Source organism: Rhinatrema bivittatum, chromosome 4, assembly GCF_901001135.1.
Source record: "Rhinatrema bivittatum chromosome 4, aRhiBiv1.1, whole genome shotgun sequence".
Classification (NCBI taxonomy): Eukaryota; Metazoa; Chordata; class Amphibia; order Gymnophiona; family Rhinatrematidae; genus Rhinatrema; species Rhinatrema bivittatum.
Genome location: NC_042618.1, coordinates 413,287,773 through 413,311,785, shown reverse-complemented (window position 1 = coordinate 413,311,785; position 24,013 = coordinate 413,287,773). Strand labels below are relative to the sequence as shown.

Genomic DNA, 24,013 nt, shown 5'->3' with positions numbered 1-24,013 from the left:
CTCTGGCATTTGACTGATCTGTGTTCAGCTGTCTGTAAGCCAATGCCCAGAGACTTTGTGATCGATCTGGAGAAAGGAAATGAACTTGATTTTCTGGGATGAAATCAGAGTCAGAGTCAATTTCTTGACATTCACAAGGAAGTCGAGCAACTGTAAAAGTAGTATCGATTTCTCCAGGGATATCAGAACTCCTTCTTGTGAATTTGCTGTCACAAGTCAGGTGTCTAGGTTAAGGTAAGACCTGGATGCCCTGATGCTGTACATGCACTGCTACTATAGCCAGGCATTTGGTAAAGAATCTTGGTACAGCTGAGTGGCCAAATGGGAACATTTTGTATTGATGAGAAGAATCCACCATAAAACAAAGGTATTGCCAATGTAAATGGTGGATGGGAATGTGAACATAAGCATCATTTAGACCCTGAGCACACATCTAACTCTTTCTGCATGAAGGGAAGGATTGTGTGGAGGGAATTCATTTTGAATTTTTCCCCAGAGTATATGCTTGTTCAGTCTTCTTAAATCCAGGGATTGTCTCAGTCCTCCAGATATCTTGGGGGATGAGAAAATAGCAAGAGTAGAAACCCTAAATGTGGAGATAGAGAACACTGCTTGCTGTTCGAGGAGCAACTCCACTTCCAGGCAGAGCTATGCTGAGTGAGACAAAATCCGGATTGAAGACTGAGTGGTGCAGAAGCGCAGGAAGCTGGGAGAAACAAGGGGTATCCAGACTCCACAATCTTGAGAACCCAATGATCTTTGGTGATCTTGCACTACTCTTCCAGGTAGTGGATTCTCCCTGCTACTGGAGAGTATAGTTACTGGGTCTGAAGGGTGGTCAAAAACTTGACTCAGGCTTGGACTGGACCTGTTAATGATGTCATCCAAAAGCAGCACCATGCTGCCAAGTGCAAATCTGAAGTTACTGTTGCTGTGGAAATAGAGATGGAATCTGGTACCACTGGAATTGCAAGAAGGGGCATCTCTGCAAATAATTTTTTTTTTTAATTTTAATTTTTTTTTTAAAGCATAGAATGGATGCCTTCAAAAGACTTTTCTAGTCCTGTGGAGAAGGACTGCACCACCAGGTGCTGTTCCTTTACTGTTTTTCTAAGCTTTTCTTACCAAGGCATGACATGTCCGTCAACATTTCATAGGGCTCTCAATGAGGCCATGTGGTGAGCTGCAATGGAGTTTGAAGAAGAATGTGAGGTATCAAATGCCTTGTAGACAGACTGAAAATGGCATATGCACTCTTCAGCATCTAGCAGTGGCTGAGGGTATGTGATTCCACCATCACATGTAAGTACTGGATCATGTAGAATTGATGAGCACGATTCATGCCAGTAGCCTGGGATCTTTCCCTGGCAGCATATTTTAATATATTATTGTTTTTTCACTCTTTTAAGAGCTGATTCTACTAATTTATGGGGTAACTGCAATATTCTGAAGCCTGGGAATTTTGAACTCTGTACTTGAAATCAAGTTACTTTGCTACTGGGACACAGAAAATGGGATTTTCTCATTCTCGTCTGTAAATCTTGCAGGATACTGTATGACGAACCAGAATCGCTGCTGGGTCTGCTGGAGCTTCCAGAACCTGAAGGAGGCCCAAGACATCTGCATGAGGATCTTTGCTCTTATGTACATTCACTCCAATGGCTTTTTCTAATTTGTTCAGAAATCTGGAGTATGAAATGAGTGTTCTGGAGTGGGGTCAGACAGAAATCTTGAACTTTCTTTGGAGCCTAGAGGTGAGGGAACGCTGATCCAGGACTCCAATGAAGACTGAGGAGAGGTTCCTGTTTGCCTCTGAAAAGAGAATTCCCAGTGTATATCCTTGGAGTAGCTAGATTCTGCTGCATGTGAATGTCATGGCTAGATCATGGGACAGAGAATTCACCATGTATTGGGGATTCTGGGACTCCTGCTTGCTGAAGTAAAACTGATATCTTGGCAAGAAAGATTGTATGATATTCTCCTCATCCTTAGCACTAAAGAGACAAATAATTATTTCACCAACTCCACTTCTTGGTCAAGTGGCTGCCTTGCCCTATGACTCTGTGTGAGTGATGGAATTTTGCACATTTTGTGGGCTTTGTAGAATTTGAACTGGAGGCCAATTCAAAATAAGAGGTACCAAAGAGCAGGTAGGATTTGATGTTTCTAGAGGCAGTCCCTGTGACAGCAATTTCACAGGTGAGAGTGTTCTAGCAATTGGTAGTGGACAGGGGATCTTATCCCCTTCTGCTCTTATGAAGAGCTTACTCTGACCAGCATATAACTGTGTAGGATGATTTGCAGTATATGATATAATATATGGTTTAATGGGCAAAGCTGTCGATCAGTATTCCAGGGCCTGATGTGAAGACTTTTGCATCGACAGCGCTGATGCATTCAAGCCTCGAGTGCTTCTTCAATACCTGATGCTCCAGTGGTTCTGCAGAGTGGTGCCCCCTTTTCTTTGACACATAGTAGCAATGTTTATTTGACCCCAATGATTCACCCTGTTCATAAGGTGGAGATATTTTAGAGGAGCTAGTGATCAACTCTGTTACCAGTGAGGCAGATAAGGCTGCACTTCAGGAAGATGACAGACTGTGGCTTTTTTTTTTTTTAATATAATTGATAGTTTATTAAACAAGCAATAGTACAATTACAGTAGGCTGGTATATGCTCAGTTACAAAGATAGACCCGCAATCTCCACCCCCACCCCACACACACACATTAAAGACTTCCAATTTATCACGTCTCAGAGCTGTGAGACAGAATAAAAAATATATATCATGAAGCTTTTTTCTAACCACTTCTAAAGAAGGGCAGGATGGATGCAGCCAGAAGCTGCCAATTTGAAGTATCAAATGTTAAAGTGATTTAAACAAACCAGGAACTGGAATACTCAAATATTTGGGATCTTTAGGAATATCTAAAATGTTATCTTAAGAACATGCCATACTGGGTCAGACCAAGGGTCCTTCAAGCCCAGCATCCTGTTTCCAACAGTGGCCAATCCAGGTCATAAGAACTTGGCAAGTACCCAAAAACTAAGTCTATTCCATGTTAGCGTTGCTAGTAATAGCAGTGGCTATTTTCTAAGTCAACTTAATTAATAGCAGGTAATGGACTTCTCCTCCAAGAACTTATCCAATCCTTTTTTAAACACAGCTATACTAACTGCACTAACCACATCCTCTGGCATCAAATTCCAGAGTTTAATTGTGCATTGAGTAAAAAAGAACTTTCTCTGATTAGTTTTAAATGTGCCACATGCTAACTTCATGGAGTGCCCCCTAGTCTATTATCCGAAAGAGTAAATAACCGATTCACATCTACCTGTTCTAGACCTCTCATGATTTTAAACACCTCTGTCATATCCCCCCTCAGCCGTCTCTTCTCCAAGCTGAAAAGTCCTAACCTCTTTAGTCTTTCCTCATAGGGGAGCTGTTTCATTCCCCTTATTTTGGTAGCCCCTCTCTGTACCTTCTCCATCGCAATTATATCTTTTTTGAGATGCGGCGACCAGAATTGTACACAGTATTCAAGGTGCGGTCTCACCATGGAGCGATACAGAGGCATTATGACATTTTCCGTTTTATTCACCATTCCCTTTCTAATAACTCCCAACATTCTGTTTGCTTTTTTGACTGCCGCAGCAAACTGAACCGACGATTTCAATGTGTTATCCACTATGATGCCTAGATCTCTTTCTTGGGTTGTAGCACCTAATATGGAACCTAACATTGTGTAACTCTAGCATGGGTTATTTTTCCCTATATGCATCACCTTGCACTTATCCACATTAAATTTCATCTGCCATTTTGATGCCCAGTTTTCCAGTCTCACAAGGTCTTCCTGCAATTTATCACAATCTGCTTGTGATTTAACTACTCTGAACAATTTTGTATCATCTGCAAATTTGATTATCTCACTCGTATTTTTTTCCAGATCATTTATAAATATATTGAAAAGTAAGGGTCCCAATACAAATCCCTGAGACACTCCACTGCCCACTCCCTTCAACTGAGAAAACTGTCCATTTAATCCTACTCTGTTTCCTGTCTTTTAGCCAGTTTGTAATCCACAAAAGCCCATCGCCACCTATCCCATGACTTTTTACTTTTCCTAGAAGCCTCTCATGAGGAACTTTGTCAAAACACCTTCTGAAAATCCAAGTATACTACATTTACCGGTTCACCTTTATCCACATATTTATTAACTCCTTCAAAAAAGTGAAGCAGATTTGTGAGGCAAGACTTGCCTTGGGTAAAGCCATGCTGACTTTATTCCATTAAACCATGTCTTTCCATATGTTCTGTGATTTTGATGTTTAGAACACTTTCCACTATTTTTCCTGGCACTGAAGTCAGGCTAACCAGTCTGTAGTTTCCCGGATCGCCCCTGGGGCCCTTTTTAAATATTGGGGTTATATTAGCTATCCTCCAGTCTTCAGGTACAATGGATGATTTTAATGATAGGTTACAAATTTTTACTAATAGGTCTGAAATTTCATTTTTTAGTTCCTTCAGAACTCTGGGATGTATACCATCAGGTTCAGGTGATTTACTACTCTTCAGTTTGTAAATCAGGTCCTACCACATCTTCTAGGTTCACCGTGATTTGATTCAGTCCATCTGAATCATTACCCATGAAAACCTTCTCCAGTACGGGTACCTCCCCAACATCCTCTTCAGTAAACACCGAAGCAAAGAAATCATTTTAATCTTTCCGCGATGGCCTTATCTTCTCTAAGTGCCCCTTTAAACCCTCGATCATCTAACGGGCCAACTGACTCCCTCACAGGCTTTTTGCTTCAGATATATTTTAAAACGTTTTTACTGTGAGTTTTTGCCTCTACGGCCAACTTCTTTTCAAATTCTCTCTTAGCCTGTCTTATCAATGTCTTACATTTAACTTGCCAACGTTTATGCATTATCCTATTTTCTTCTGTTGGAGCCTTCTTCCAATTTTTGAATGAAGATCTTTTGAGGTATCTTCTTTCACCTCCCCTTTTAACCATGCCGGTAATCGTTTTGCCTTCTTTCCACCTTTCTTAATGTATGGAATACATCTGGACTGTGTTTCTAGAATGGTATTTTTTAACAATGACCATGCCTCTTGCACACTTTTTACTTTTGTAGCTGCTCCTTTCAGTTTTTTTCTAACAATTTTTCTCATTTTATCAAAGTTTCCCTTTTGAAAGTTTAGCACGAGAGCCATGGATTTGCATACTGTTCCTCTTCCAGTCATTAATTCAAATTTGATCATATTATGATCACTATTGCCATGCAGCCCCTCCACCGTTACCTCTCTCTCCAAATCCTGTGCTCCACTGAGAATTAGATCTAAAATTGCTCCCTCTCTCGTCTGTTCCTGAACCAATTGTTCCATAAAGCTATCATTTATTCCATCCAGGAACGTTATCTCTCTAGCATGTCCCGATGATACATTTACCCAGTAAATATTGGGGTAATTGAAGTCTCCCATTATTACCGCACTACCAGGACCCTCCCACCATATATGAAACAGTTCCTACATTATCACATTGTCTCCAACAATGGGAGGTCAGAGGACATATTTTGTTAAGTTTAACAGGAGTTAGATACCAATGCAACAGGATCTTACATCCATTCTCCACTAACGACGAGATGGATCCTTTATTTACAGACATGAAACAAAGATCCCAAATCTCTTCATCCAAAGTAACACTCAGATCAGATTCCCAAGATAGAATGTGCTTCGGTTTAGTCACCAATTCCTCTATTAACTGCTTATAAATGTTTTGACATAATGCCCTTTCCTTTATCACAACTATCACATAACTCCTCAAAGAAAGATTTACCCTTATTTACATACATATTAACTTGTTTAGATTTCAAGTAGTAGTAAACTTGAAAATAAGGATAAATATTCCTAGCATCAAAACTAATAAAGATATTATTAGTCCAAAACTGTTCCAGTGAATGCAGACCCAAAGATTCCCATCTTTGAAAAGTTTCTGAATCCAAGTCAGGAGCAAAATATTTATTAAAACAGAGGTGTTTTAAAGAACGCCTCACTATTTCTCACCAAATACCTTTTCCATCTATCCCATAACTTCATTATAAGCTAAGTATAATGTGACATATGGACAAGCGGATATCTAAATCTCTTGGGCACTCAAAACTGCGTTTTGAAGGAGACCTCACCCAGGATGGCTTGATCCACGTCAGCCCAGGGTTTAGTAGTCTTTTACAAATGCAATCCAGTAGAGTCCATTTCCTAAGATTGGGGACCCAAGCCACCCAAATCCTTTGAGAAATATAGAGAACTTGTTGTGCTACTCTAGGGGGGGCATCTTTCTCCATATAAAACTGAAGATTCATTTTTTTTTTTTTTTTTTAAGATAAGCATCCGACAGAAATATTTGCAATGTCTGGAAAAGACAGAAAAGCCGCAGGAGAACATTCATCTTAATAGTGGCAATTCTGCCCAACCAGGAAAGATTATAAATTCCCCATGTGTCCAAATCCTGGAAAACAGAGACAAGCTTTGGGTAATTCAACAGAAATAAATCCTCAGGTTTAGAACATATTAGTACACCCAAATATCTCAGGCTGTTATGCGCCCATTTAAATGTAAACCTAGATTTCAGTGTTTCAGTCAAGTCACATTCTACATAGATATTAAGTAGCTCCGATTTAGCTATATTGAATTCAAAACCCGACACCGCCCCATCTCTCCCCATTTCCCTAATCAAGGTGGTTAAAGAAGTCACAGGATCACCAATCGTAAATATAACATCATCTGTTAATAATATTTTATAGTCATAATCACCCATTACCTGCTATCCCTTGCTGTTTACAGTCTCTGTGAAAGACTCAATCAATAACACACCGTAAAGGTAGCAGAGTAACCTCCATTAACTTTGATACATGCCTCAGGCACCTTATACAATTTATGAATCCACTGAATAAAATTATCACTTATCCCCAATTTCTCAAAAACTTTAAATTAAAAAAATCACAATAAACCCTATCAAATGCTTTTTCTCAGTGTCTACTGCTAATAAAACAGAAGGGATTCTATTAAATCAAGCCCACCAGATTAAATTAAAAAAAAAACAACTCTTCTGATGTTGTCAGCTGCCATTCTGCCCAGGATAAATCCGGATTGATCTTTGTGAACCAATAAAGGGAGCAAAATGCTTAATCTATTAGCCAACAACTTAAGATACAAATTCAGAGATATAGGTCTATATGATTCACAAACAGTTGCATCTTTCCCTGGCTTCACCAAAACAGTGATCCCTGCCACATTACTACTCAAGAAGAAATGTCCTTCTCCTAGTAAGGAATTAAAAATATCCTGCAAGGGTCACAAAAGAACAGATTCACGAGTTTTATTAAGTCTGGTCGTGAACCTAAGTCCCGGAGCCTTTCCAATTTTTAAACTTTTAATAGCCTGAGATATTTCAATACCTGAAATTTCTTTATTCAAAAATTGCTTATGCTCATTCTCCAACCAAGGCAATGATACAGAAGCCAACTGCTCATCAATTTTAGTCAATTTTATAGATTCATCCTTGTGGTATAGCTTCAAATAAAACTGGGTCAATCTATTTCAAATTGAAGGGGAGGTATAAATCATAGTACCATCCTTATCTTTAATTTTAAGGAACTGATTTAAAGCTGTTTGGGTTTTGAGCTTATGAGCTAAAAGTTTTCCTGCCTTGTTACCAAATTCAAAGTAATTCTGCTTGGTCATATTCAAATGTTGTACAATTTCCTCAGACTTAAGCTTTTCCCTAGCTTTTTCTAAAGCCAGGAGATGTTTACCAGTGGGATGGGACTTTTGTAGTTTCCCTAAATTTGTCAATCTCTTGCTCTAAAAATAATTGCTCTTAATTTCTTCCTCCTCTTGCAGCTGGCCCAGGAAATCAAATGAACCCGAGCAACCGCCTTGAGACCCTCCCAGAGCATAACAGCAGAGCGTTCTCCATTATTATTCTTCTTAAGTAATCTTCAGTAATGGACTTAAGTTTATTGCAAATTTCCTTATCGTTCAATAAAGCATCATTAAGTTTCCAAAAACGCTATTCTGAGTCATTATTGGTCAATAAAAATTGAAATGTTATAAAGGGGCATAATCCCACCATGTGATTGTTACTATATCAGCTTTTTGCACTCTGAGAACCAGTGACTTGCCCAAAAAAAAAATCAATACGGGAGTACATATTGTGTGTGCGTGCCGTAATCTCCAAATGTCAGCTACCCCTATTTTAGAGATCAAATATTTTAAGTTAAGACTGTGTTTCTTGAGGTAATACCTAACTCCCCCTGAATTATCTAGGTTAGGGTGCAGTGTAATATTGAAGTCTCCCCCTATTATTACATGGCCTACAACTTTCATTGCAACAACATCAGAAAGAATCTGGAAAAAAGAACTCTGATCGGTATTAGGGCCAAAGATATTCAGAAGCATAAAAATTTCTTCTGCAATCACCATTTGGATCATAATTTATCTCCCATCTTTATCCCCATCCAATTCCAAAAAATCTGCATATATATGTTTGAAAATCAGAATCTCCACACCCCCACGACTGTGGCTTCTATGAGACTTACATATTTCCTCCATTTTCCAGGCCCTGGACCTTTTTGTTCACAGGGACATCTGTCCACAATTGTAACAATTGGCTTGGTCATGGTCTGGACCCAGGCAACAGTAGCAGAGTTCTTTCCATCTGTAATGGACATTTTTCTGCCACAAATATAGTCTTTAAACTCACTTACTGTGGCTTTTTTCTTGGTAGATATTCTGATGAAAATTTTTATTTGAGAAAGGCAGCACTGCAAAATGCTGTTTGGGGGCTACTGAAGCAGTGAAACAACTTTAAAGATTAAGTTTTGAAAGTTTCTTGAAAAAAAAAAAAGAGAGCGTGATATGGGTGCATATCCGTGCTAGTGCTAGGGGGGCTAACGAGACTGCTCAAGCGGGAATTTCCACACAAGCTCTACTAGCTAAGAGAGTGGTCCCTTTGGTGCCACTGGATGTAACCACCCGTATGTTATAGCCCTGCTTATCGACAGAAAATTATCTTTCTTTCTAAGCATTGATCTTCCACCTTTTCCTAAAGGTAGGCCCCAGGCAGATTACATACAATAACAAAGCATTGAATACATAAGTAATGGATATATACAGATATGATATATTCTATTACTTGAGTAATCAGATTCCAAGAAACTAGTTGCTTGAACAATCTGAAATCATATTCTCTCACCTTCTGAATACACAGGAAAATATAGTAAAGAACATCTGCATCATAGGACTCCCCTTCTGCATTCCGGGATTCTCTTGTCATCAAGCAGAGTCCATAGTTCAATTCTGCGACTGCTGAGGAGATAAGGTTTTCCTGGAACCGTAACAGCTGACGTCCTACAGAAAGAGACAGTGTCAGTTTGTAAAATCATACTAAAGTAGCCTACCGGTTCTACACAAAATTTTAGGAGTTGACATATGGTTAAGCCTTCCCAACAATTTCCACCAAGATCAAAGGATCAGCAAAATCAAGGATGATGGCTGAGGCCTATCGTGAGCCACAAAGTAGAACAATTAAAACCTTCAATGTGACTCTTATGAGAAATACATTTACAAACAACCTGTTATTTTCAATATTATGTGATGGTGCTTGACCAAAAAGCACACCCACTGCTACCAGTATTATACTACCTCTTTCGAAAGACAGACAAAGTGATAGAGAGGTACAAAGTCTGCCATCAGGGAAACTTTATTAGTGTTGCTGCCAATAGTTTAAAAAAAAAAAAAGAAAAGAAAAGGGAGTGAAGCTCTTCTGTCTACCTTAGCTAACTTTAACAAGCTTCAGAGAAAAAAATGCACATCTTGGGCAGACTGTTTGCCAGAGTATATATTGTGGAAGGTCCTGAATGAGGGACAGGACACGAAGGTAATGAAAGAAAGGGTAATAAAAGAAGCAACCGCCTTAAAGGACCAAAGCTCCCATTAGCTCAGCTACTGTATCTTTGGCTTTTTGTTTGGAGTCAAAGTCTAAAGCTCAAATCCCAAGATTCCCAGCTGGAAAATCTTCCTACTTCCCTTTCCCCCCCCCCACTCCTCTCCCCAGTTCCTCACTCCTGCTTCAGTTCAGCGAGGAGGGGATCCTACCATGCCTAGCAACTCTCCCAGTTGTGCCAATACATGCTCTACAGACTACTGTGTTTGCATTTTCAAAACCTAACTGGAAGTGCAAACCGCAAAGCCCAACCAGCAGGTATTTAAAAAAAAAAAAAAAAAAAGATGTTGAGAACAATATGGATGGGCTCACACTACTCCAAAATGAGGAGATGGGGGAAAAGGCAGAGGGAATAAGAACCCTTATAGCAAAACAGAGGAGATGATGGGAGAGGTCTTCGATGGCGGTGGGTGGGGGAGGGCATGGAAGCAGAGGAGATTATGTTCAGTTCTACCTCTCTTGCACCATCTACTGGCAGGAAGACTCCATGGTCAGCATATGGCTGTGGAAAGAAAAACCTTACACAGCAGCTATTGTTACATTCATCCACTGTATCACAAAAAGGACCTGCCTTTTTTTTTTTTTTTTGCAACGTGATAATGGGAAATTTGTATAGATTACATATGTATTTATACGTATATGGCACACTAAATCAGGAATAGCCAATGAGGGGGGTGGGGGGCAAAATCACAAGTTCAACAACGTCCATAATTTAAAAACAAAAGTTTTATTCTATATAGGCAAGCAAGAGTTCAAATCATCAGCATCAAGCCAGACCATTTATATCAGTGAATTCACAGTCCCCCTGCAGGGCTTACTTGCCCATTTTCAAATTCCAATTTGCACAATCCCCTGCAAGATTACTGTGAAAAGCTTTCCCGGACAAAGCAATTACCCAAAAGCTCTGTTTAAAAACCCTTCTGAATTTTTCTGTGCTCATTTGGGGATTCAGTGCTTAGACTACAAACACTTCTCATTTTTTAGATGAGTATCTTATCACTTGTGGGCTCGCTCCCAACGCAGTCTTTTCGAAACACGGCTCGTGTCGGGGGACCGCGAATTCACAGATATAAATGGTTTGGCTTGATGCTGACGATTTGAACTCTTGCTTGCCTACATAGAATAAAACTTTGTTCTTGAATTTTATGGACATTGAACTTTTGAGATCCCTCCTCCTCTTATTGGCTATTCATTTATTTATTTTGAACTTTTATATACCGACATTCATGTGGAGAATTACATATCATATCGGTTTACAGAGAAACAGAAACATTGCAAAAAGCATTACATAGAACAGGGGTTACATAGAACCAGGAGCACGGGGGTAGAACTAAGCTAATTATTAGAAAAAACTGTCAAATGAACAAAAACTAGCATGATGGAATAAATGCGAGTAAATATATAATAGAGCTTATGTCCGATATTCATATTTGATTGCTGGACTATTGCCCTATTATTATTTGCACACTAAATCAGGAAGCCATAAAACAAATTACACAGAGGTATTATAAATCCTTGTCCAACAGAGCCTACAATCTAAGTGGGTACTTAAGGCAGTAAAAGTCACCAACACGAGCCAGCAGTAGGATATGAAAAGCAAGTTTGCTTACCGTAAACTGTGTTTCCGTAGATAGCAGGATGAATCTATGCTGTCATGGGATCTGTCAATCAGGTCCGGGAGGCGGAGCTTTACCAAGCAGAGATTTAGATTTTAGCTCTCTGCGGCTGCACGTGTGTTCCCACGCAGGAAAGTAACAGATTCTCCTCAGTCTGTGATTAAGCTGTATTGTAGTCGAAAGACGGTGACTGCCAGGGAGGAGGGTGGGTCAGCATGGCTAATTTGTCCTATCCACGGAAACACAGTTTACGGTAAGCAAACTTGCTTTTTCCAGTCGATAGCAGGGCTGAATTAGCCATGCTGTCATGGGAGTCCCAAGCTCCCGATCACGTTGGTTATGCTATGTATGTTTGTACATGATCATGAATAGTGTGGCAGTCACTGTGTACCAGAGGATAGAGATTGGAAGATTGCGTGTCCTATCTTCGCATCAGTGGCTGCTTGTTGATCAAGGCAGTAGTGCGATGTGAAGGTATGGAGCGAAGACCATGTAGCTGCCTTACAAATGTCTATGGGTTATACATGTTTAAGATGTGCCAAGGAGGCCGCCACTGCTCTAACTTGATGAGCTTTGGGAACAGAATGTAGCTATAGATTCTGTTTGTTGTAGCAAAACTTGATGCACTGTGCTATCCAGCTGGAGATGGTGCGTTTAGCCACCAGTAGTCCAGGTGCCTTCGGGTCGAAAGAGACAAAGAGTTGAGAAACTCAGGAGTCCAAGTTTGTTCTTTCTTTGTAGTATGCTAAAGCTCTTTTGCAATCTAGTGTATGCAGTAATTTTTCCCTGTTATTTGCATGAGGTTTAGGGAAAAAGATGGGTAATTCTATGGTCTGATTAAGATGGAATTGAGACCCCACTTTTGGTAAGAAGGACGGGTGAGTTCAGAGAACCACCTTTTGGTGATGAAACTGTAAATACAGAGAATAATGGACCAAGGCCTGTAATTCACTGACTCGTTGTGCTGATGTTACATCAACCAGTGACACTACCTTCTATGTGAGGTATTTAATATGTGCTGAGTCCATGGGCTCAAACGGGGGAAGCATAAGCTGTTCAAGAACTATGTTGAGGTTCCATGGAACTGGAGGTTTGGAGATCGGAGGACCAAGGTGAGTTAACACTATCTCGTTAACTATCTCGTTTTATCAAGATAAAACGAGATAGTAAAGGGTGATTGGAAATAGGAATATTGTTAAGTGGTCTGTGATATGCCACTATGGCACTGAGATGAACCCTAATGGATGATGTTGCAAGACCAGCTGTGTTCAGTGTATGTAGATAATCCATGAGTAACTCAGGTGAACAGTCTAATGGTGGTATATCATTAGAAGTGCACCATGTCGAGTATAGTTTCCATTTATAGCTATAGTTTTTCCTTGTTGAGAGTTTCCTGGATTCTAACAAAATGGATTGTGAAACTCCCTGTTCTGTTAAAAGGAGCCTTTCAATCTCCATGCTGTCAAATGGAGAGATGAGTGTAGCGGGTGTAGAAGCGTTCCTTGATCTTGGAAGAGAAGATCTGGGCGATTTGGTAACCGAATGGGGTCCGTGATGGACAGTCAGAGAAGGAAACTGTACCACGGTTGCCTTGGCCAGGCTGGAGCTATGAGTATCAGTTGAGCCTGGTCTGCTATGCACTTCTGAAGTGTCCTTGTTATGCATGGTATGGGAGGAAAGGCAAACAGGAGGCCTGTCGTCCACGAAATGAGGAAGGCATCCTGAGCGATCCTGAACTGACTTGGTCTTATCGAGCAGAATTTGGAAACCTGAGCGTTGATCTCTGTTGCAAAGAGATCTATCGCAGGCATTCCCCATTGCATGAAAATGTCTCGGGCTACCTCCGAATTGAGTGTCCATTCGTGAGGATGAGAGATGCAACTTAGCCTGTCCGCTCTTGTATTTGCTACTCCTGGTAGGTAAGTTGCTTGCAGATGTATGCAATGTTGGTGACCATGTTTGACGATTGTCAGCGTCTCCTTGCCAAGGGACCATGAACCGGACCCTCCTTGTTTGTTGATATAAAACATTGCTACTTGATTGTCTGTATAGATCATGACCCTGCGGCCCCTTTAAGTGATCTTGAAACACTTGTAACGCATTTCGAATTGCTCGGAGCTCCAATAAATTTATCTGTAGGGTCTGCTCAGAGATTGTCCATAACCCTTGGGTTTCGTAAATCTCGAGATGTGCTCCCCATCCCTTGCGAGACGCGTCTGTGGTTAAAACTGCGTTGTGAGGGGGAGGACTAAATAATGCTCCTTTGATAGGGTGGAGCCTAGGAGCCACTATGTTATGTCCTGTTTCATCTCGGAGGTCAACGATAACTTCTGTGTCAATGGTTGTGAGTGTTGTTTCCATTGTCGTTTTAGTCCCCATTTCAAGCATCTCATGTGTAGCCTGGTGTTGGGCACCGTGAAAATAGCTGCAGCCATGCGGCCGAGGACTACCAAAATTTGTCTCACTGATGGCCTTCGAGTGTTGTTCAACGAGTAGAGAAGTTGACGTAATTGTGTTATTTTTTCTGTTGGGAGATATGCCCAGTTGCGAACAGTGCCCAGGCCTGCTCCTATAAACTGTAGTGTTGGTTGGAGATGTGATTTCTGGAAATTGATCACTAGTCCCAATTCCTGTATGCACTGTATCACCCGTCTGAGGTGATCGAGTAAGATATCTGGGGTCGAGGCTATTATTAGCCAATCGTCCAGATATGGAGAGATGGTCATACCCTGTTGTCTGAGATGAGCCACCACCACAACCATGCATTTGGTGAAAACCCTGGGTGCAGCAGATAGCCCAAAAGGGAGAACTTTGTATTGGTAGTGTTGATGACCGTAGCGAAAGCATAGGTAACGCCAAGAGGATGGATGGATTGGAATGTGTGTGTAAGCATCTTTCAGATCGATGAAACACATCCAGTCATTGGGTTGAATCAGACGTAGGATCGATTTCAACGATACCATCTTGAATTTCTCTTTGGTCAGGAATTTGTTCAAATATGGGGCGAAGGCCACCCGACTTCTTGGGTATGAGGAAGTATGGGGAATAAAACCCTGTTTGTCGGGTCTCCGAGAAAATCCGTCGAATGGCCTGCTGCTTGCGAAGCAAAGCAATTTCCTCCCCCAGTTGTGGTTGGAAGCTTTGACTCTTCAGAGTGGAAAGGTGAGGTAGTATGGGTTTTGTGGTAAATTGGAGTTGGTAGCCATGTCGTACTCTCTCTAAAACCCATTGATCGGTTGTTATTCTCTCCCAGGCAAGAATGAATTCTGCCAGGTGGTACTTGATTATTCAAAAGATGGCGTTGCTTTTACTGCAGTAGCCGGCTGTTCTGTCTGCTGTCTCTAGTTACGTGGCTTACCCCTACGTTGAGTTGGGTTGTTTTGTTGCGGCGGAGGACGCTGGTAAGATGGATACGTCTGTGTACAAAAGGATTGATAAGACCTGTACGGTCTACAGGCATAGGATTGTCTACGAATAGATCCCACATAACGACGTGTGGTCGAGTAGTGAGGTTGTGATGTTAAGGACTGGACTGCTAGAGCCTCCTCTTTTAATTTGCTGACTGTGCTTTGAAAACATTCTCCAAACAGGTTGTCTCCTGTACACGGGAGTTTCGTTAGTTTTTTGTGTAAATCTTCTTGTATCGTACTAGAACGTAACCATGCTATCCTATGTGCTGCGATAGCTGTTGCAGACACCCTAGAAGATGTTTCAAATCCCTCATATATAGACCGAAGAAGGTGTCGCGAACACTCCTCCACGTCATGGAGAGGTGGTGGTACCTGATCAGCCGTCGAGGAAAGCATACCTTTTGTGGCTTGTATGCACTCATATAGGTATTGTACCATATAGAATTGATGGTGCATAATGCAGGCATTCAACATTGGGTTGTGGTACATCTTCCTGCCAAACTCATCTAAATATCTGTTGTCTTTGACCGGAGGATATGAGGTATGAGACTTTGCTTTTTTGAATCTTTGCATTGCAGACTCTACCACAATTGAAGCATGTGGTAGTTGTGACAGAATAAGGCGATGTTTTTCGCATACGAAACTTTATATCAGTTTTCTTTGAAACCGCTGACAGAGTGTAAGGTGTTTCCCAAGATTTCTGTAAGACGGTATGCAATAGATCATGTTGTGAAAGAGATGTTGGCTCTCCCGGAGCATCAAAAATCTTTAGGAGACCAAAAGTTTCTGATCTAGGGTCTGTCTCCTTTTGGACCTCGAGATGCAATATCATGCCCAATTTTTCTAAAACTTTTGGGTATGTCAGGTCTTCAGGAGGGGAATATGGTTCGTGTGGTTGTTCCTATGGATCCGATGGAAATCCGGTAGATGACGATGGGGATGTTTGCGGAGACAGAGAATCGAGAGGTGTATTTTGCTATTGAATTGGTGAACTTGGTCATTTTGTTATTGGGGATGCCGGAGGCTCCTCTGACTGTTCTCTAGAGGTGTGCCTGCTGTGTTCCAGGGAACTCCCCAGTAGTTCGTTAGACATCTTAAAGGATGATTGAAGGGTTTCGTAAAACCCTGCCAACGATTGAGATAATTGAAAAAATGCCTCTTTTGTTCGAGGAGGCATTGTTGAATGACCAGACTGTTTCGGTAACTCACATGCCTTAGGTTGTACTGGAGGAATGTGAGGGGAAGCATTTGGCACCTCACACTTCTTCCCCATCTTATGCTGTGCGATCCTAACAGAATTATCTGAGGATGTAGATGCAGCAGAGGAAGTGATTTGTATTATGTCTCTACGAGATAAGTTGTCTACACTTTATGGTTGAGATGACCTAGAAGTAGAAGGGCTCACTTCCCATGTGTCTCTCGTCTTCACCGCTTTTTGATGTAACGTGATCGCCTATGGTGATGGCGTGACAATGATCCTGTGTGGATTCCACGTCCCATACCACATTTTAACTCATGTGGCATTGACTGATATGAGTGAGTGGACTGTTGTAGTCCAGTATGCGTCGATTCCTTCATTGCTGTGTGTGCCGTTGTTTCCGACGCCGTGCACGCGGACGTCTTGTGCGCTGATGTCGATTTGGGCGCAGAACTTTTATGCGCCCACGTAGATTTGGGCGCATAAGTCATAGGCGCCGAAGTTTCAGGCGCCGATCTCTGAGGCTCTGTCGGTCCTATCGGATCCGATGGCCTATGACGGCTCGGCAAGTCCTTACCTCCAAGCCTGGAGGGTTGAGGATCCCACGACAACGCTCGTTTTTTAGATGGAGCCGTAGTTGTCGAGGGGCCAGGCGAAGAATGAGCCTCCAATGTCCTATACGCCCGTTGTTTTTGGGCTCTTGGGGACATTCGGGCACAAAATTCACAATTTTTTAAATAGTGCTCTGGCCCCAGGCATCGGTATCATCGGTCATGTCCATCCGTGACCGACATTACCTTGCCACAAGTACAGGGTTTAAACCCCGACTTTTTCGACATTGTCAGAAAATAATAAAACGTTGAGGAGAAATCAGCCCTGTGTGCAATCCCGCTCACGGAAAAAACAGACTGAGGAGAATATGTTACTTTCCTGTGCGGGAACACACGCGCAGCTGCAGAGAGCTAAAATCTAAATATCTGCTTGGTAAAGCTCCGCCTCCCAGACCTGATTGACAGATCCCATGACAGCATGGCTAAGTCAGCCCTGCTATCGACGGGAAATACAAGCTTCCTGATTCTCATTCCATTACTCTAACCACTAGGGTACCTTCCTCTGCCCCACAGGCTATAAGACAGGTTTAGGAGGGTCATTAAATTATAAGATAGTTTAAACAAACACATTTAATTTGTGACTTAACTGAGATCTGAACAGAGATCCTTCTTGATAAGGCAGATACCACCCCTTCCACACCACCATTGGAAGGGGTGATACTCTGCTTTAGCTTTTCCTCTACACTGAGCCTCCACCCCCAATTCCCCCTCACCACCATGTTTTAGAAACATACTTCCAATAGGTGCCAATCTGTTCTGGGATTCCTTTTCCAGCTCTGCATTTTTGGTCTGAGCCCAGTTTTTCCATACTTCAAGACCTTCTTCTGGCTTCAAAGAATTTGGGAGCATGAGTTCTGGTGAAGGCTGAGGTGGAGGCTCGATCTCAGTGACCTGGACTGTTTGAGCCTGTAACAGATAACCATTTATTCAGGTTCATAATTTCCACCCCCCCAAAAAAAAAAAAAAAAAAGCCCACAGGCAACAAACAGCAATTACTATATTAATCTTTTCTGATCGTGTAAACTCATCCTACCCACTCGAACATTCTTCAAAACCCATTCAGAGCATGAAATTAATGACATTGGAACATTTTGTGCATTAGTTTTACAAATGAAACACCAATTTTATTCTGGTTGTACTTCCTTTGGCATTCCGGTTGCCAATGAGTCATCTGATTTCCAGCAAGAAACGCAAGTCAAACTGAGAACACCATTCCCCACAAGTTTATTCCAAAATGCAGCATTGCAGACTTTCTATATTTTGTAGCTTTGCTGGTGTTCATCATTCAAATTATTCTAGTCTTGTGTATGCCTGGATTTGAATCATATACGGTTCTCTTCTAGTAGAAGGCTACAGACAAACACACACTCTTTACTGCATGCACTTTACCATACAGAACAAATAACCTCATAGTAAGAAACACCTTTCCTTCCCCTCTGATCACCATCCTTTCCTAAAAAATGCAATTTCTTTTTTCAATGATACAAAAATAAGGGTCAACAATTAAGTTGCAGGAGATACCTGTATTATTTAAACCCAGTGGAACTGTGCTGTTTCTTCACTGACCTAATGAAGGAAGCATAGCTTTCCAAAAGCTAGTCACAAATGTATTACAGTTAGTCTAATAAAAAAAATCACTCTACAACTTATTTGTTGACCCTTATTTCTACATATTTAAAGTGGATTAACATGGCAGCCATATGAGAATAGCATGGAACATGTTTATTTTTATTTCCAATCTCGGTATGTTTAGGTTTTGAGAAATTGTCTTGCTAATTAATAGTATTAACGTGACAGTTTACAACACCATTTGACTAACCTGCTTCCATACACACACACACACAAATCTAGTATCAGAGGCCAAATGCCTGCCTCTGAGTGAGGAAATGAATCATAACTTGACTTAGATGGTATTGTTGATATGTAGTAAATGCCAAATGAGAGTTCCACTCCTAAGGATCAATTGCCCTCTAGTGGCACATTACAAGCTAATATTTCAGGAAATCAGTGTAACAAGCACATGCCCTATAAACAAAATACTCAAATTTTACTTTAAAAATGAGTGAATTACTTAAGTTGCTCCCTCATGACATTTCTGTTCCAGTACAGCCAGTCACTCTGAAAGAATATCAAAAACTACATAAATATATCTAACTAAACAGAATAGAGTTCAGTGTTTACAGATTACTGCAACTTGAAATGTACAGAAAGCAGAGTTGCTTACTTGTAACAGATTTTCTCTTAGGTCAGCAGGATGTTAGTCCTCACACATGGGTGACATCATCAGATGGAGCCCGGCACGGAAAACATTTGTCAAAGTTTCTAGAAACTTTGGCTGGCACACTGACCGTGCCCATGTGGGGTCCCTCTTCAGTCTTATAATATAGACTTCACGAAAAATAAAATAAACATAGGAAACCCACTCTGCGGGGAGGCGGGTGGTTTTCATGAGGACCAACATCCTGCTTTCCTAGGAGAATACCCGTTACAGGTAAACAACTCTGCTTTCTCCTAGGACAAGCAAGATGGTAGCCCTCACACATGGGTGAATATGTAGCTACAGGCTGCTCCGAGCCATAAGATAACCAGCACTTAATAGGTGCCAACGTGCACAACCACCAGTGCTGCTATAATACTGGGAGACAGCCTGAACCTGAACGAAGGGCCCGAGGCAGAGAGAGTTGAGTGTCAAAGCTGAAAGAGATTGCGGAGGACTGTCTGGCCGAAATTGCTGTCACGTCGGCCGACCTTGTCCAGACAGTAATGTGAAGCAAAAGTGTGGAGGGAACTCCAGTTGCAGCCCTGCAGATTTCAGCTACTAGCACTGCATGCAAGTGGGCTACTGAAGCTGCCATGGCTCTTACAGAATGAGCCTTCACGTGGCCGTCAAGCTGCAGTCCCGCTTGCGTGTAGCAGAAGGAAATACAATCTGCTAACCAGTTCAATAAAGTCTGCTTAGATACTGCAACTCCTAATCTGTTTTTATCAAGAGAGACAGAGTTGTGTGGACTGTCTATAGCCCGCCGTATGCTCCAGGTAAAGTCTAGGACCCTCCTGCAACCAGGGTGTGCATAGCCCGCTCGCCCTGATGCAAATGCAGCTTTGGAAAAAAGGTGGTCAGGTCGATAGACTGATTGAGATGGAATTCCGTCACCACCTTTGGCAGGAACTTAGGATGCATGCACAGAACCACCTTATGAAAGAATTTCATAAGGTGGTTCATAAGGTGGGTTCGACACCAAAGCCTGAAATTTGCTAACCCTGCACACATTGAGGTGACCGCAACCAGGAAGATGACCTTCCAGGACAGATACCTCAGGTCACAAGACTACAGGGGCTAAAAGGGGGCTCTCATGAGGCGGGCTAAAACCACATTATTTATTTATTTAGCAATTTTATATACCGATATTCATGTAACAAGTTACAAATCACCTCGGTTTACATAATAACAATAACCATTGCAAAAGAAATGCATTACATTAAACAAGGAAGTAAAACTTGAATGCAAACCAAAAGGGATGATCAGCAAATGAGATGGACGAGCACATTTTTTGACAGGGGAGGAAGGTGTCTAAGAACGAGACGGGGGGATAGGGGGAGAGACAAAATGATGTAATTGTAAGATCGACAGAGTTCCGTGAGGATTGCTAGTGCCAAAATTCTACTAGCGAAGCTGCGAAAAGAAATTTAAAGGGACATTGGAGTTAAGAAAAGGCTTCTTTGAATAACCATTTGAATAACATTAAGGTCCCAGGATACTGCCAGGGGCCGGATCAGAGGCTTGAGTTGAAGTAGGCCTCGCATGAAGCGCCCCACGAGAGGCTGCGTTGAGATGGGCAAGCTATCCACCCCTTGGTGATAAGCCCCAATAGCACAGAGGTGGTCTTCAAACCAGCCTCAGAGAGGTGCAGAAGCTTTGAGGTGGAAAAAGAGAACGGATCCAAGCAGTGTCCTTCACACCAAACAGAGAATCTCATCTACTTCAGATTACAAGACTTCCTAGTGGAAGGCTCCCTGGACTCCACCAAGACTTAAGACACCTCTTCCTAGAGGCCCAGGATCTTCAAGGTCATCCTTTCAACATCCATGCCATGGGAGATAAGGCTCGGAGGTTGGGATGGCGTAGCCTGCCCTGGATCCTGAGTGATCAGGTCTGGAGAAGTCCCCAGACTGATCGGAGCCCGGAAGGAAAGGTTCTGTAGAAGTGGGAACCAGATATGCCTCAGCCAATAAGGCACAATTAGGATCATGGTTCCCTGGTCCTGTTGGAGCTTCAGGAGAGTCTTCATCATCAGCGAAAGCAGAGGGTACGCGTACAGGAGGCTCGAGCCTCAGTGGTGAACAAAGGCATCCTATATCGGCTAGCCGTCCCCCTGAACAGGGAGCAGAACTGCTCCGCCTTCCTGTTGCAAGGGGAAGCAAAGCATTCCAGATCCGGGACGCCCCTCCTGAGCTAGAAGATCCGATCCACAATCTCCTGCTTTAGGACCATTCATGGGGGCAGAACGAGCAACACAGAACATCTGCCGCCACATTCTCATTTCCTGGCAGATACATGGCACGAAGGAGAATGCCCTGGGACAGAGTCCAGGACCAGATCTGGACCGCTTCTTGACAGAAGAGGAATGACCCTGCTTGTTCAGGTAAAACATTGCCACCTGGTTTTTGGTCCGAACCAAATCTACCTTGTTGGTTAGGCAGTCCTGGAACATCCATAAAGCGTACTGGATTGCACGGAGTTCCAGGAAGTTTATTTGACGTTGCACCTCCTGTGAGGAGTGCCGAACCTGGGTGCAGAGATCTGCAACATGGGCTCCTCAACCCAGTTGGCAGGCATCTGTAGTGGGGATGACTTAAGGAGAAGAAACCTGAAAGGTTATCCCTACCTCCAAATTAGACTGGGTTTCCCACCACGATAAGGACTCTCGAAGTGGTGGGGTGACCGTGACGTGCACCTGAAGGTCCTGGGTCACATGACGCCACTGGGACTGCAGAGTCCCCTGTGCAGCCGAGCAAAGGGTGTAAATGAACCGTCGCCACCATGCAGCCCAGCAAATGAAACATCTCGTGGGCAGAGGCCTGGTGTCTCTGAGAGATCACCCCTGCCAGGAACACCAGGGTCAGTGCCCGGTCCCAGGACAAAAATGCTCAGGCTCGACTCTGTTCATACCTGGCCCCAATGAAGTCCAGCTGTAAGGATGCAACCAGTGGGGACATCAGGTAGTTTATTAGAAAACCCAGGCCCTCTAAAACACGGATGGAGGACTTAAGCCCACTGGTGCTTTTGATGAGCCAATCGTCCAGGTAAGAACATAAGAAATTACCATGCTGGGTCAGACCAAGGGTCCATCAAACCCAGCATCCTGTTTCCAACAGAAGCCAAAACCAGGCCACAAGAACCTGGCAATTACCCAAACACTAAGAAGATCCCATGCTACTGATGTAATTAATAGCAGTGGCTATTCCCCAAGTAAACTTGATTAATAGCAGTTAATGGACTTCTCCTCCAAGAACTTATCCAAACCTTTTTTGAACCCAGCTACACTAACTGCACTAACCACATCCTCTGGCAACAAATTCCAGAGCTTTATTGTGCGTTGAGTGAAAAAGAATTTTCTCCGATTAGTCTTAAATGTGCTACTTGCTAACTTCATGGAATGCCTCCTAGTCCTTCTATTATTCGAAAGTGTAAATAACCGAGTCACATCTACCCATTCAAGACCTCTATCATATCCCCCCTCAGCCATCTCTTCTCCAAGCTGAACAGCCCTAACCTCTTCAGCCTTTCCTCATAGGGGAGCTGTTCCATCCCCTTTATCATTTTGGTTGCCCTTTCTCTGTACCTTCTCCATCGCAACTATATCTTTTTTGAGATGCGGCGACCAGAATTGTACACAGCATTCAAGGTGCGGTCTCACCATGGAGCGATACAGAGGCATTATGACATTTTCCGTTCTATTAACCATTCCCTTTCTAATAATTCCCAACATTCTATTTGCTTTTTTGACTGCTGCAGCACACTGAGCCGATGATTTTAAAGTATTATCCACTATGATACCTAGATCTTTTTCCTGGGTGGTAGCTCCTAATATGGAACCTAACATCGTTTAACTACAGCAAGGGTTATTTTCCCTATATGCAACACCTTCCACTTGTCCACATTAAATTTCATCTGCCATTTGGATGCCCAATCTTCCAGTCTTGCAAGGTCCTCCTGTAATGTATCACAGTCTGCTTGTGATTTAACTACTCTGAATAATTTTGTAACATCCGCAAATTTGATAACCTCACTCCTTGTATTCCTTTCCAGATCATTTATATATATATATTGAAAAGCACCGGTCCAAGTACAGATCCCTGAGGCACTCCACTGTTTACCCTTTTCCACTGAGAAAATTGTCCATTTAATCCAACTTTCTGTTTCCTGTTTTTTAACCAGTTTGTAATCCACGAAAGGACAACGCCTCCTATCCCATGACTTTTTAGTTTTCGTAGAAGCCTCTCATGAGGGACTTTGTCAAACGCCTTCTGAAAATCCAAATACACTGCACATCTACCAGTTCACTTTTACCCACGTTTATTAACCCCTTCAAAAAAATGAAGCAGATTTGTTAGGCAAGACTTCCCTTGGGTAAATCCATGTTGACTGTGCCCCACTAAATCATGTCTTTCTATACGCTCTACGATTTTGATCTTGAGAATTGTTTCCACTATTTTTCCCGGCACTGAAGTCAGGCTCACTGGTCTATAGTTACCCGGATCGCCCCTGGAGCCTTTTTTAAATATTGGGCTTACATTGGCCACCCTCCAGTCTTCAGGTACAATGGATGATTTTAATGATAGATTACAAATTTTAACTAATAGATCAGAAATTTCATTTTTTAGTTCCTTCAGAACCCTAGGATGCATACCAACCGGTCCAGGTGATTTGCTACTCTTTAGTTTGTCAATCTGGCCTACTACATCTTCCAGGTTCACAGTGATTTCGTTCAGTTCATCTGACTCATCACCCCTGAAAACCATCTCCGGAACTGGTATCTCCCCAACATCCTCATTAGTAAACATGGAGACAAAGAATTCATTTAGTCTTTCTGCAATGGCCTTATCTTCCCTAAGAGCCCCTTTTAACCCCTCTGTCATCTAATGGTCCAACCGACTCCCTCACAGGTTT

At 42.2% G+C, this 24,013-nt stretch overlaps 1 protein-coding gene across 4 annotated transcripts in view; it reads right to left on the bottom strand.

Annotated features, from left to right (window-relative positions):
• Positions 1-24,013, bottom strand: part of QRICH1 (glutamine rich 1) — a 125,549-nt gene that overhangs the window by 10,877 nt on the left and 90,659 nt on the right. For all 4 annotated transcript variants that reach the window (XM_029601244.1, XM_029601247.1, XM_029601245.1 and 1 more), the window contains exons 4-5: positions 17,577-17,748; positions 9,258-9,412 (exon numbers count right to left, since the gene is read on the bottom strand). In XM_029601244.1, coding sequence (XP_029457104.1) covers positions 9,258-9,412; positions 17,577-17,748 — 327 coding nt within the window. The remainder of the gene's footprint in view (positions 1-9,257; positions 9,413-17,576; positions 17,749-24,013) is intronic.